At 40.6% G+C, this 14,440-nt stretch overlaps 1 protein-coding gene across 10 annotated transcripts; it reads right to left on the reverse strand.

Moving 5' to 3' along the window:
• Nucleotides 1-114: 114 nt before the first annotated feature.
• LOC120788186 (protein lin-7 homolog B) lies at nucleotides 115-13,961 on the reverse strand. Of its 10 annotated transcripts, none has more exons than XR_005707198.1 (7): nucleotides 13,139-13,457; nucleotides 8,273-8,394; nucleotides 7,701-7,772; nucleotides 4,789-4,998; nucleotides 2,975-3,138; nucleotides 1,398-1,531; nucleotides 115-359 (listed from the first exon to the last, which is right to left on the reverse strand). XR_005707198.1 is itself a non-coding variant. In XM_040123756.1 (7 exons), exons 3-7 carry the CDS (start codon nucleotides 8,312-8,314, stop codon nucleotides 1,510-1,512), a joined length of 510 nt encoding a protein of 169 aa, XP_039979690.1. In that variant the 5' UTR covers nucleotides 8,315-8,394; nucleotides 10,757-10,865; nucleotides 13,235-13,451; the 3' UTR covers nucleotides 115-1,509. The 10 variants fall into 10 exon arrangements, 8 of the variants coding, with proteins under 8 accessions (XP_039979690.1, XP_039979686.1, XP_039979685.1 ...); XR_005707197.1 differs by having other exon boundaries at nucleotides 115-362; XM_040123756.1 differs by adding an exon at nucleotides 10,757-10,865 and having other exon boundaries at nucleotides 115-1,531; nucleotides 13,235-13,451.
• Nucleotides 13,962-14,440: the final 479 nt, after the last annotated feature.

Raw genomic sequence — 14,440 nt, forward strand, 5'->3', positions numbered from 1 at the left:
CCAGAACTATCCCCTTACTTCTGAGAAAGCAAACTTCAGCTGTGTGTACAGGAGGGGCATTTTAAAAGGTGACCCATCTGCAGCAGAAAACAAGACAGTTTCAGTTTACACATTTTGACTTTATTTCATGAACAATTATGTGACTAAATGAATACAGTGCACAAATTAATGAATACAAAACAATTCTTGAAACTCTGACTAAGATGATAGTTGCCAGCCACTGATTTCATTGTAGTTGTTCATAATGCTAATGGTTAGCCCTCTAGCTGGGACATCTGATAAGGAAATGGCGGTGAAGGCTGTAGGTGTCAGTTTCCTTGTTTCTTCTGCTAATGAGGTCTAACTGCAGACAGTGGACACTGCTGAGGAATGGGGTGCAGCACATGAGAATGCAAAAGTAAAACAATTTGAGAATGGAAAAACTGGGTTCTAGTTAAGCCACACACTAAAGAGAGCCTTATGTAACAGGATGCTGAGGATGATTTCAAACTTGGAAGGTGAAATTACAGGCATGATTTGACAACAAGGTTACTCAGCATTTCTCTAAGGCAGTGGTTCTCAACCTGGGGGGTCCAGACCCTTGCGACCCTCTGGAGCAAAAGATAAAATATTAAAAATAAAATTGCATATTTTAGACTGGGGAATGGTTTTACATTACATTGCCCATACCAATGATATAATTTGCCTTAGAATAGATTTTATTGAGTGTGTTTCTGTGCGTGCACATTAATTACAGATTGGACACAAAAATACTCGTTCATTTTGGCGCTTTTGTGCCACATTATCGTGCTTAACCAAGCAGCGATAGCCAGTTTTGCTAGCCATCACATGGAACAACTATAGAGCGATACCTTCTCAGCAAAAGAATTCCAGCTCAAGCGTCGGGCCAACGGGTGGTGTCTCAAAGTGGGTCACCTGAAATTCTGACTGCAGCACCATCAATTGAGAAACACAAGGCGCCAGTGGCAGTTCCAACATAATCCTGAGCTCCCAACAAGCTTTGCAAATATCAGCTGACTTTTTGCAATATAGATTAACAAGCATAGCAAAAAACGTGGAATATCCACAGTGTTTTATTTGTTCAGAAGAGCTTGCAAATGAAAGTTTAAAACCAGTTAAACTTAAAAGACATTTGGATAAATCAGATTAGTTTTTGTTTTGTCTGTGGGCAAAGCAGTGGTGTTCTTGTGAGAGTTTGGTAGCTTTCATGTGTTATATTTAATGCTTAATGCTTAAATTAGGAGGTCCGGGAACACAGAGAGGGTGCTGTTCCAACCTGATTATTCTGGGGGGTCGTGACTTGAAAAGGTTGAGAACCACAGGTCTAAAAAACAGGGGAAAAGAGAGGGAGAAAATGCTAAACTGCAGCGTTGGCTTCATGAAGAAGTTCAGCTTACAGGTGTTGGTAGGCTACTTTGGTTTTTTGCTTCTTGTCTCTAGTCTTGCCTCCCAAAGGAACAGAAGAGTCAGGAGGGTTGGATAATGAGGCGGATGGAGGCATTGGATTTGCTAGCCCCTGGACTCCAGAGATCTGCACGAAGAGAGACACAGAATTATGCTAAGTACACTATAAAAACCTCCAAGACATATGGCCACAACAATGTACATTGTTCATGACACTGACCCTATTTTTCTAATGTTATGTTTGTGTCAGAAGGTGACAAATGTAATGGAGGGTAAATGTGATGCCTGCTTTAAAATGTTTCTCTTGGTGACCTTTGTTCACTCACTAAACACGAGCTAAAGGACCATGATGCCTTATGTGTACTTGTGGAGAACCTTCCCAGAGATGCCATGAGAACAGCATTCATCCATCGTCAGTCTCCAGTCCAACATAGGATCACAGAAGCCTGTCCCAGTGTGAGACAGCTCTTACAGGAGTAACATACATTCCCAATTGCTGGTAATTTAGGTCCCATTTCCACCTGGTGATTAACATGTGATCTGTATCTGGATATCTTATGTCGATGAGGAATAATTCTTGTTTTAATGCAGTTGTAAATGTAGTAGTGCTTTTAACACTACTAAGCACTAGTAAGTTTTGGCTAGCACTAAAACTTATTAAATGATCAACTGCAGAACTCACTTTGCTGAAAATTGTATATACAGTTAAAGCTGCTTTTTGAGAGATTTCAGAAATGCATTTTCATAGCAGTTTTCTGATTGTCATTTAAAAGTCTCTCATATGTCCATTTGGGAGAACAGCACCTATCATGCACCAGCATCACTCGTGGTCTGAGAACTTTCACTGGTCAGATATGTTGTTTAACAGTGATCAAAGAGTGGAAACAGTTGAAACACTGTGGAGCACAATGTGGAACAAAACAACAGCAGTATATGAAGGAACATGCATAAAATGAGACTTTTGTCCATCAATCTATTGCCCCAGTGCATGCGGGGAGGGTTGCTATTATACCCACCTCATGCAACTGCAATCACACGATCAGCATTTAGTGAGTCATATTTTTGCAGATCATGGTTTCAACTCTCTTGTCATTTCACCTTTATTTAAAACACAAATGCGGGATAACTTCATCCAGGATTAACAAATCAATCAACTGCTTTCAAAGTACAAAATTATCTGGATGATTAACATAACTATTTTAACCTTAAAACAGTATGTCAACCTGAATTAGTTAAACCACATTGACGAACAGGGCCCTGCATGTCATTGGACTGTAAGAGGAAACAGACACAGGGAGAGCAGGCAGAGACATTTTTCTGTTCTTTCCTCATTTTAATTGGCAGTGACATTCCAAAGTCACTGTTAGACCGAGGTTCACCATTGCACATGTCCTATTACTTCCTGTTAGTATAAAATGGAATAAAAAAAGTAAGTTTATTCTTTGTAAAACAGACTACAATGATGATTAGTATGTAGAACATACTGTACAGGATTTGGGACCTGCTGACACTGTGTACCAGTACATATATTAACAGAGGGGACTGGGTGCAGTCTAACGAGCAGTCTCACGAGTAGCTGGTGTGCTGCTGTCGTCTCCGGGCACTCCTCATCTTCTCAAAGCGAGCCTCCATTTCCTCCAGGACCTTTGGGGTGTAACGGACCACAAGTTTGACTGAAGCCTGGGCTGCCTTCAGCAGCTCTACGGCCTTTTCATGGTGCTCCCCCTCAACGCTCTGCATTGACACCAACACATAACAGGAGTCTCAAACTGCATGCTATGATGGGCCCACAATGGTTAATTTCACTGTTTAACACACCTATAGCCACACAGGAGAAATGAATGAGTGAATGCAGCTGAAGTAGACTTCTGGACAGTACAGCTCTACATGTTTGTGTTAAAAGCCTTTTAAATTAAAGTTGAAAGTGTTTCTCTCAACTATTCAAGAGCTGCATTTTATGAAAGTAGAACATTTTTTGATTGACATTCAAAATGACCAACCACAGACCTTTTCTTCGGTGTGACAAAATGAAAATGAAATAATGCTACATAAATGTGGTCTTTGTGGCCCCGATTACACTTGTCATTTCAAGTGTCTGGTATGTGGATCCACATACCAGACACTTTCATCCATCTTTGGTTTCTTGGGACACATGCAAACACACAGACCAATGCTCTCTCACCCACACAGATCCTTCGATGGTTGCACCGTTCAGGAATCAGATAAATACTGTATGATTGTATGTAACGAAATCACTGGAGCTGCCTTTTCCTGTTGTTTTATTAAGAGGGAGAGTGATGCCTAATTTCAGTGTCATTTTAGTTTAACTACAGCTACCCTTATGACAGAGGACATGCTTTGTAGAGGCTACTGCCACAGTATTCCTTCATGTGTAGAGATGGGTGCATTCACAGATTTCAACATCTGGACCGATGGAGTCTCAAACCTCCTCCAGTTATTTTCAAACCATCTTGAATGCTTACACTTTTAGTTTTTTAAGGTTCAGTCTGATCCACCCAAGACCCATGAAGTGAGTTTAATTGGGGTAAAGGCTGCATTTATATAGCGCTTTAAATTTGCATCTCATTCCCCTGTTCACAAGGTGCAAGCTGCTGGTCTGATCATCAGGAGCAGTTTGGGGTTCAGGTTCTTACCTACGAACACTTCGACATGTAGACAGGAGGAGCTGGGGATCGAATCACCACCTCTGTGACTAGTGGATAACCTGTCTGAGCCACAGCCACGCCTGAGGTCCATGTCTCACACTCCTGACCTCGATGCACTTGTTTGGTGCTGTTTTAGCTTTGTTTGCCGTTATTTCTGTGAATAACTCAACCAAATGTAGACCATAAGACATCACGCTAATATATTTCAACCATAGCCCCTGTAGATGATTTGCAGCAATTTGTACAATTGTTTTGTGAAGATAAAACAACAAACAATAATACCGAAGTACCTGTATTTAAAGAATAAAGCTCATTTCATAGTTTTCCAGTCCATGAGGCACTGCTGGCTGACGGTACAGGTCCAGCACACATGAAATTTTTCAACCAGACGAGGTTGGTGGAACAGTGCATATTAGTTTGGTGTTCGGTTACTCTCTAAACACTTGTGGACACTGAAATGGCCTTGAGAAAGGCAGCAGCAGAAAGAATGGATTTTGGCTCTATTGCAGGTCTCTCTTCATATTTTTTCCTTAATTATTAATGTTAATCATCTAGAACTTCAAGTATTTGGCTGATAGAGCGTGGATATTCATCTGCATGAAAATATGTTAGTTTATTGTGCCAGAAATATCTCAATACTAGCATTAAAATAAACTTGTCTGAGTGTAGGTCTTCTCAGTGGGTCTCTAGTAGTTGACAGTGGGCCTGAGCTTGTTACCACGCCATTGACAGACAGCAGCTGGTCTCCTCTCTTCAGCCCTCCTTGGCGGTCTGCCACCCCCCCAGGGATCACTCTGGAGATGTAGATGGGGGAGTTCTGCTCTTTGCCCCCCATGATGTTAAAGCCCAGACCCTCTTCTGTCTTGGGCAGCTCCACCACCCTTGGGTGGGCATGGCCCTCGCTCGCTGCAAAGGCTGCCACTGTGGCCTGGTCAGGAAGGAAACCGAAGATCAGCAAAAACACACAAAAAATATACCACATAAAAATGATTCTGAATGGTTTAATCTCCCTTTACATCCTTGAATGAATCACACAAAGCTTTGTCAAATTAAGCTAGGCTGTGGACTGTAATCACAAGCAGCAGTCTGGTATGATGTGAAGATGTATCATAGAAAATGCACTGAGAATGGACCACATCTGTTTCTGGTGCAATGTCACTCCACTGCTGCTTTTGTCAACAAGCAAAAACTAAATAATTGCAGTAAATGCACAGCAGTAATGCAGTACTGCTTCAAGGATAGTTTCACATTTTTTATAGTCTATCTTAGAAAAATATTAAGGTATTCATACTGTATGTACACTGAAACAGATTTTGCTTGCTGTAATCATTCCTCCTTTTTATACTGACTATCAAAAGATCCCTTCCCCTATGCTTCTAGTGGAGGTGATGGAATACTTCTGTGCAAAAGTATTCTACCAAAGTTTATCCGAAGGTAATATGATGCGTCAGCAGTCTGAGTTAGACAAACCAAGTGGAGATCTCCCCCAGTTACATTTGTTTTTGTCTAGAATTCCCTCACATGAACAGGAGGAATGATTACACCAAGCATTTCAATGTACATAGGGTGTGTGAGTGTTGTTTTAAGACAGCCTTTAAAAAATGTGAGCCTAAGACATCAGCCATCTTTTATGCAGTTGTCTGCTGGGGGGGTAGCATTGCTTCAAGGGACAAAAATAGGCTGATTAGCAGGCCTGGATTTGTCCAGGGGTTTTCCCTGGACACCTTAGAGATGGTGAGTGAGAGGAGGATGCTTGCAACACTCTGGGCCATCTGGGAAAACTCCTCCCACCACCTGTATGAGTACCTGTGTGCCCCGAGTGGCTACTGTAGACAGTGGATCTACAGTAGCCAGTAGCCAACATCTACTCAAAGTTCCAATCAGGAGGCCCTGTAGGATCAGGAGGATCCACAGTATAAGCTCATGCAACAGTGTTATCTGGCTACTGTAGACAGTGACTCTGTGATTATGCTAAATTTGCTCAAGCACTTTCTGACATGGCACATGCGACTGGACTGACTGTACATAAGTCAGTAACTTGGACTTTTGAGGCTACTGACCTTTTGAGAAATCAAAGGAGGCTTTAATTTCTGCCTCTGTGATAAGAATTCCAGACATATCTTGGAATTGCAGAAATCTTTCTGAAAGATGTTTGGTGTATGCTCAACACAACATAGGTAAGTCACACAACATGACACAATCAGCATTTCCTACTCCTAATGCCATTTCAACATCTCATGATGGATTTCAGTGAGTTAGGTATTCCCTAGTTGTTTAAGATATGTTCCGTAAGTGTTTGGAAGGTTGTCCCTGTAAACAGGCAGATGCAAAATCCACTGCTAAACATTTGTTGTAGAACATTATTCTGAGGTGGGGCTTTCCTGAATAACTGTCTTCATGCTTCTCTGTTGAAAGAACTAATGGAGTATTGAAGAACAAGATTACAAAAATGATGGGGGGAAACACAGCTCGATTGCAGTCACTTCCAAGCCATTTCCAAGCTGCTGCTCTGCACTGGTAAAATCCTGATTTTACAACCGCTAGATTTACTGACTTTTCACACCTCTTTAGCATTCTCTGACAAAATCAACATACACATAAATTAGAGACAACAGCTTTGCTGTGATTTCAGCTATAATTACTTATAAAATGATCATTCAAAGAGAACGTTAGAAGCTCATTCAAGTCTATACAGCCGCTGTGCAGTCAATTGAATGAGACGCATAAAAGGGTTTGTCTGCGGAGGACAGACCGACCTCGCACTTGGGGGGCAATACTGGCCACTCTTTTCTACAGCTATGGTTCGTCCAAAAAGGCGCTAGATTTGCGGCTAAGTGCTTTTGTAAGGAATGACGCTAAAGGAGGTGTGAAAAGTCAGTAAATCTAGCGACAAAGGCGCTAAGTTGGCAACACTGCCTGTAAACACCCCCCTGATGATGCAATAGAAATCATTTGCGGCAATGTATTTTGAAAGAGAAACAGCCAATGCAGAAACTCAAACACTCGGACAGCCGACCAATGGTGAAACATCAGCAATCAGTCACTTGAGATTCGGCTGACCAATGGTGTAACATTATCCCTCCCTCACTCACTCCCAGAAATTCAAGTTTATAGGGTTGGTCCCGCTGTTGTGGTCCAGCCGAAATTACCACATGCTTGCTGTCAAGATATCTTCAGCACATTCTTGAGAAAAGAGGCCTCAAACGTGGGGTTTTGTTTCTGTGGTCATTTGAGGTTGCCATAAAAGGAAATGTTAAGGTTCACATCAACTCTTTTTAACGCTTGGCAATTTGCCATTGGATGATTATCTTATGTAAGCAACAGAGAGCCAATCACGTGTAATGTTGTCTTTGTTTGAATACTATAAGTGGTGAAATCTGTTAACCATTATGAGGGGCATTTCTTTCTGACTTCTGACCCCTGTAAGCTACTGTCTCCTTTATATATTGCAATATATGTATCTATTCCTCAACCCCTTGTGTACTTTTTCCATAGTGCTGAGTTTTTAATAACGCAATTTCTGCTACAAGGACATCCACACAGTCCATGCGCCCAAGACCTACGACTTTGCGCTTGTGCTGTGCATGTGCAATTACTGTGCAGTAATTAAATAATCTTTAGTTGTAATACCTTGGCTGTTGCCTGTGCTCGCACTTCTGGTCCTCCAACAATGTCTAGAGTGTCATATAGCTGCTCATATACCTGAAAGACAACAGGGCAAACACAGATGAGTCAGACCAACATGTCACTGGAGTAAAGTCATATACACTGGAAACACAGAATATGGACAACATTATAAACATACAAGACAAAAAAGTTCAACCTTTAAGTAACTAAATCATAATTTCAAACGCGTGATGATGAGCTATATGTTTATTTTCCCAAGAGGACGCAGGATAAGTACTTTGATATATGAGTTTACAAAACAAACATGGAGTTAAAGGAAGAGTCAGCATTCTGGGAAACATGCGTACTTGCTTTATTTCTGACAGTGAGATAAGAAGATGAATAGCAGTCTCATGTTTCATATTCAGACATGGTTATCTTAGCTTAGTATAAAGACAGGAAGTGGAGGGAAACAGATAGCCTGGCTTTGCCTAAGTATTTCTAACAAACCCCCTAAGGCTCAGTAATTAACACATATCACGTTTTTCATTGCTATCATTTTGTGGCGAAGGAGGTAGAGTGGGTTGTGCACTAACCGGAAGGTCGATGGTCCGATCCCTGGCTCCTCCAGTCCGCATGTCTAAGTGTCCTTGGGCAAGATACTGAGCCCCAAATTGCCCCTGATGTATTATCGGTGCTTGAGTGTGTAGAAAGCGGACTATGTATAGAAAAGAGCACTGTATGAATGTGTGTTTGAATGGATAAATGAGGTAGTAGTGTAAAGCGCTTTGAGTGGTCGATAAGCCCAGAAACGCGCTATCTAAGTGCAGTCCATTTGCCATTTTGTTTATTATTTAATTAAATTAATTAGTAATTTAAAAAGTAATTATTTGAATAGATGAATTTCTTAAATGAATATTAAAATCCTCTATTTAAGTCTAGGGTCAGAATGTTTTCTTTTCCTGTTGCCATAATCCTTCTCTGCAGTTATCATGTGAAAAAGCTATGGCATACTCCGCATGGTGCTTGGCAGCTATTAAAGTATTTAGTTTTAGTTGCTGACCATACACATGCACAGCCACTGGGCCTTTAACTGACTACTGAAATGTAAAGTCATTAGTTATTGTGATGTCTACGCCTGGGGCCGCACAGCTCATGTAGAAGCTGGTAACCCTTCTGCACTCACACACCTCAGTTTTCTTTATGGTTTATATGTAATTGTTCATTTTCCGCTCATTGAGTTTGTTGACCTTTTGATCTTATGCACATCACATAAGTTCAAAACACTGCACATACATCAGCAAACAGATAAATGGTGACCATAGCCTTTGTTTTAAACATCATACTTTTGTTTATTTATTTGTAGTTTAGTGAACTTAGTTAACTTCTGAACAGTTGGACGTTAGTTTGGCTCCAGTTAAATTTGCCTTAAATTGTTCTAATTTCTATTTCCTTCGAGTTACCAGTGCTGCTGGGTAGTGCTGCTGATGGAGGGCATCTTGTGAGGCCTGAGCAAAAGATATAGCCCCTATAGAAAAGCTTTTAAATACATGAAGCAGCCAATCAGACTGTACCAAGTACCCACTGTTTGTTGTTTATTTCTTAAGAATGTATTCTTTTTTTGGTTATTGCTTAAGTGTTTAAACTGATAGACTAATTGTCCTGTTTTGTTATCTCCACCAAGGAGGTTATGTTTTCACCCATGTCTGTTTGTTTATTTGTCAGCAAGATTATGCAAAAAGTACTGAACGAATTGCACCAAACTTAGGGTTTGGGCAGAACCAGATTTGGTGCGGATCTGGTTAAAGGGGCAGATCCAATAATTTTCATCACTTTTTTTAACATTGGGAGATAGGGCAATTATCTGACATTTTCCTCAATATTTGTCCTTGGTGGAGGTAGTCACTTTGCTTACTACCATTTTAATTATATTAGTTGGTAATGCTTGTTTTTGTTTTCCCTTTTGTTTCAGAAATCGTCTGACCAGCCAGTATACAGCAGACTGTGGTCAGTTTGGTTTGGAAACATTCAGCTTATAGCTTATATACTGTATATTCATACCTTGTTAACACAAAATATGAATGTACCTTATTAGTGTACTTTAGGCCCAGTGTCACATGGCTTGTTTGTTTTAACTTCATGGTCAATATCTATGTAATATTTCATGAGTCATAATTTGATATGACTGGAAAATGATTTATTAATTAAATTAGTAGATTACATTAGATTATTATGGGTATCCATTGGAAATGTTCATAGTTGTGATTATGTCTTTCTAGTCTACATCGCCATATTTCTCAGTTATTATCCCTTCTTCATAACGCACTAATGTAAAGCACATTAGATCAGTTATGAAATGTTACAGCACTGCAGAATGTCTCTCCTGCCGGGCTGCTGCCTTCTATTTCCGTCACAGTTAGTTTTGTGGTTCGCTCATTTTAAGGCAAGACTTGGTTTGCTCATAAATTCACAGCCTGCCACACTGTTGTCCTGCATTGCTTTGTATATTGTGAGGCACCTTAAAAAGCACAAAAGATACATAAGATGCAATACTCGACTTGCGAGTTGAGTAATGCATCAAGTCATTGACTTTTAGGGGACAGCCCTATTTCAGCCTGAGATTAGTTCTGTTTAACTGACATCTTTTTTGGGCCCGGGAAAATTTGTTGCCTATTTTGTAAATAGATTCTTCATTTTTGGGTAAATAAAAACCCTCTTTTTATGACTCCTCGAATCTGCCAGCTTGGTCTCTCACAGTTTTGATTTGAGTATTTGAAACACTGTTGAACACAGTTTTCTACCCTTAGGAAGACACTGTATAAACAGCAGGATCAGAAAGCATCAGCTATCTGTGAACACCACACTAAAACCTCACAAAACATCCACTGAGAAGAGGTCAAAGGTCAGGAAGCAGGATTCCAAACTTGAGTGATGACCAAGGTAAGGTAAGGTGACATCATATGCATACCCTTAATAAATTAGGCAGGAAATATTATTAGGACTTGGAAAAAAATTGGGTTTGAGCACCCCCAATATTTGCGCCCCCAGATTTCCACTAACACTCTGCTGTACATCCGTACCTCTCTGATGGCAGCACAGAATTTGCTCTGTAGGACTCTCTGCAGGGCCTGCAGTTTGGGAGGAGGCAGCTCACCGCTCCGCTGCAGACGGTCCAACAGCTCGATCACCCTGCACACATCTATCTCGCACAAAAAACACAAGGCTGGATTACCAACAGAGCAAAGCAGGCAATTGTCCCCAAAGGCCTCAAATCCTTAGGGGACTACAAATTCTATGTTAGGCAATTACTTTGAAGTAATTTGATTAACTGCACATGTATTTAGTTATATAACCACAAAAGCACAATAACAACTACAATGTAAAGCGCTTCAAGGTGGCTCTTACCTAATAATGAGGCCTTTTCTTGTAGAGGGGCCCTATGTGAACATCTAGTTTTACTACATTAAATATTTCAGATGATATTATGTAATTTGCTAATGAATGAAATGTCACAGAGTAACTGACACAGCAAATACTGGATAGGGTATTCAAGTGGCGCCATAGGGGCCCACAGCTCATTTTTTGCTCTATAGCAGCTAAATCCAACATTGGACACGTTCTCATTCTAGTGCGGGCCAAAAATGAACGACCTAATCTTTTCCACTACTACTTTTTTGAGTTCAACACAAATAAAGTTTACAATGCCACGCATTGACTCCAGGAAAAGGCTATTTGCTGTACTCTAAGTCCAACACTGGCAAAAGCTCTCACCTTCTCCCACGTACTAAGCTTTTATGTGTTACCAAACTAACTGCCAGCCATATCAATTAAAGCACCACAACACTAAATAGAAACACAAACTGAGAACTGTGTGACAAATTTTAGCTCCAAGCAGTGCAGGTGGTGATTGTCTAAATCATGCTTTCTCCTCAGGGCTTACCGTGGCTGGTGAGACTGTTCAGTATTACAAATAGATATACTCAATTCAACTCGACTCAGCTGCTGCTGATACCAGCTCCAGTACAGACTTGGTGCCCTCAGCACCATCGAAGAGCTCCCGCTTGGGAGATTTGGGGCTCAGTCAGACAGTAGACTCAGTACCCGTTAGCCTGTGGATGTTACCCCCGATTCCTTTGGACTTTGGAGAAACTCGCTGCTGCAGTTTGGTTAACACAACTTTTAGTGCCAGTTAGAGTTAATAATTGTTTTGTAATACTTATATAGTCCAATGTTATTTCTTATTTCTCCTACTGTCATAATACAACATACATACGAGTTGGTAGAGTTTTGTTTATTTACTCTAAAAATAATTCATCAATATATTTATCACAGTAAGTTAAGTAAAAACACTTGATAATTTCATAATTTATCAGCTTTATGTTAAAAGAATTTTAAAAGAATGTGAAATAAACAGATCATGTGTTTGTTTGGATTGTTTCAAACAATTCAAGTACACATGCATAAAAAATCCAAAATTAATTGCTTATTTGAAATGTATTGGTCATTGGTCAGAACATTTAAATTATTTTATATACCTTTCAAATTCTTTTTTTACTCTTGACACATTCTGCTATAGTAGCAAGAGAAGTTTTAACCATAAAACTAAGTCAGATCATTTTGACATTGACCCAAACTGGTACACTAGCCAACGATCCAAGTACAATAATCCAACTGGTATCAAACTCTAGTTTATAGAAATGTGTAGTTAATACTTTGTCTTGCTATAAAATAAGTTAGCTGGCTGACTTCTTATTGGACACTTCAATGTTAATCAAATCTAACATTCCACATATCTTGTACATTAATTTTAAGTACGTAAGAAAATGACAGCAGCTGTGAGTTGGCTTTATGAAACAGATTCAGTTTGTTATTAATTCAAGGCGGGCTTTTTGCAAAAATCCATGCATTTGTGCAGCCGGATCTACGAAACAGCCCTCTTGTGTTGCGTGGGCATAGACCACACCTTGAATGTTACATCTGGCAGTGTGCGCTATAGCATTTCAAACCTGAGCCATATAAACAGGTCCATGTGTTAAAGGACAGTATGAATGCACTTAACTCCTCCTTCACTCAAATGAACGTGTTTTCCCCCGGCTTTACCGCGCCTCTATCGCGCACCTGCCGCGTCCGCGTCTCCGGCTCTGACAATCAGCTCGCGGTACACGGTATGGTATGGCAGTGATTAGAAACAGATGTTTCAGACCAAGCTGAGTAGTTCAATAATTATATACAAATGGTGGAAGGAATATATGGTAAATGGACTGCACTTATATAGCGCTTTTCTAGTCTTATCGACCACTCAAAGCGCTTTACACTACAGCCGCATTAACCCATTCACACATACATACTGCGCTTTCTACACACACACACGATACATCGGGAGCAATTTAGGTTTCAGTATCTTGCCCAAGGACGCTTCGACATGCAGATTGGAGGAGCCGGGAATCGAAACACCGACCTACCGGTTAGTGGACGACCAGCTCTACCTTCCTGAGTCATAACCGCAACGATGAGAATATGATAATACTTAGTCCGCAATCCGATTGAATCCGACGTACAGCGAGAAAGCAGGAGTATGGTGGGCATTTTTGTTTCTGATTGGACTCCACAGTTAAAGCCGTTTACTACTACGAGACAGAAACGTGCGGGGCACGAGCAACGGTCGCGCGATTGGCCGAACCCTCTCAAGCATTTGCAGCAGCGATAACTGCGACACACCCTCACTCTATCACACAAGGAGAGACAGTTCAGGTAACCAAACACCGTCATCGCCGGGTGATTTAAGACCAAGAAAAAACACTGCTTAAGTACCGTCCTTTCAGTACAGCCTCCACAGGTTTACTGTTCATGTACTCTATAAGGCTGTAGATGATGGTGAGGCGCTCTGGCTTACCTCTTTCCAGGCAGAGCGGCTCTGTCATGGCCGCCATCTCTGCTTCCTTGGCTGGGTGGTAATAAGAGGACATCATTATGAGCTCCTCCGCTAACGAACGCCGCGTATTTGAGCAGAAAGTCTCGTTCACAGCGATGAGTTGTCCATCTTTTACGATGACGATGTCAGCAGATAGAAGGCGAGTGTCTGACTGAGCGAGGGTCGAGATGGTGGACCAAGGATCAGGCGGGACAACTTGACGCAGCAGCTTCACTACGGCTCCGGCCCCAGTGCGTGACTTTGTAATGAGCTGTTTCAGCATCTTCTACGTAGGTTTTAAGTACCCCTACTGTGCAGACTGAAAGCAGAGATACACGTCTAATACAAATGCTGTACTTTAATGCAATTATCCTTATCAGGTAAGTACTTTGAAATGATGAAGTAAATACTTGGTGTAACAATAAACAAGGAGGGAAACATTTTTCACAATACTAACGCTTCGTTTTCTTTATCTGATGTTGCATTTCTAAAAAGGGACATACCAGTGTTTTCACATTTTTAGACTTTATACTACATATCATGAACTTTATATTGCTGCTGGCTATTTTTCGTTATATATGCGGGTTTTGTTTTTTGTTTTTTAATGGAAAAAAAAACAGTTACTGGTTTCATGCAGTATGAAAATCACTCTGAAGACTTGATATATTACGTTCCCCATCAGAGTGGACACCATATGTCCTGATGCAGGGTAAAATCAATTTGTAATCACAACTGAATTATCATGTAACAACTTCTGTGTCTATGTCCAGCACTATCTCTTTTTCAGTGTATGGTAAAGAAAAAGCAATGGTTGCCTTTAAATTAAAAAAAAAAAAAAAAAGCATAGTTAAGT

This window comes from Xiphias gladius, chromosome 3 (assembly GCF_016859285.1).
Source record: "Xiphias gladius isolate SHS-SW01 ecotype Sanya breed wild chromosome 3, ASM1685928v1, whole genome shotgun sequence".
Classification (NCBI taxonomy): Eukaryota; Metazoa; Chordata; class Actinopteri; order Istiophoriformes; family Xiphiidae; genus Xiphias; species Xiphias gladius.

What these genes read in the sequence shown, in the direction of transcription:
- LOC120788186 (XM_040123748.1), bottom strand. Translation starts at nt 13,445, where the DNA reads ATGACGGTGTTTGGTTACCTGAACTGTCTCTCCTTGTGTGATAGAGTG. An exon ending in GAGCACAGGCAACAGCCAAG is followed by an intron (nt 4,999 to 7,700) that starts GTATTACAACTA and finishes CTTCCTGACCAG; the next exon opens with GCCACAGTGGCAGCCTTTGC. An exon ending in TGCTGTCTGTCAATGGCGTG is followed by an intron (nt 3,139 to 4,788) that starts GTAACAAGCTCA and finishes GTGTCAATGCAG; the next exon opens with AGCGTTGAGGGGGAGCACCA.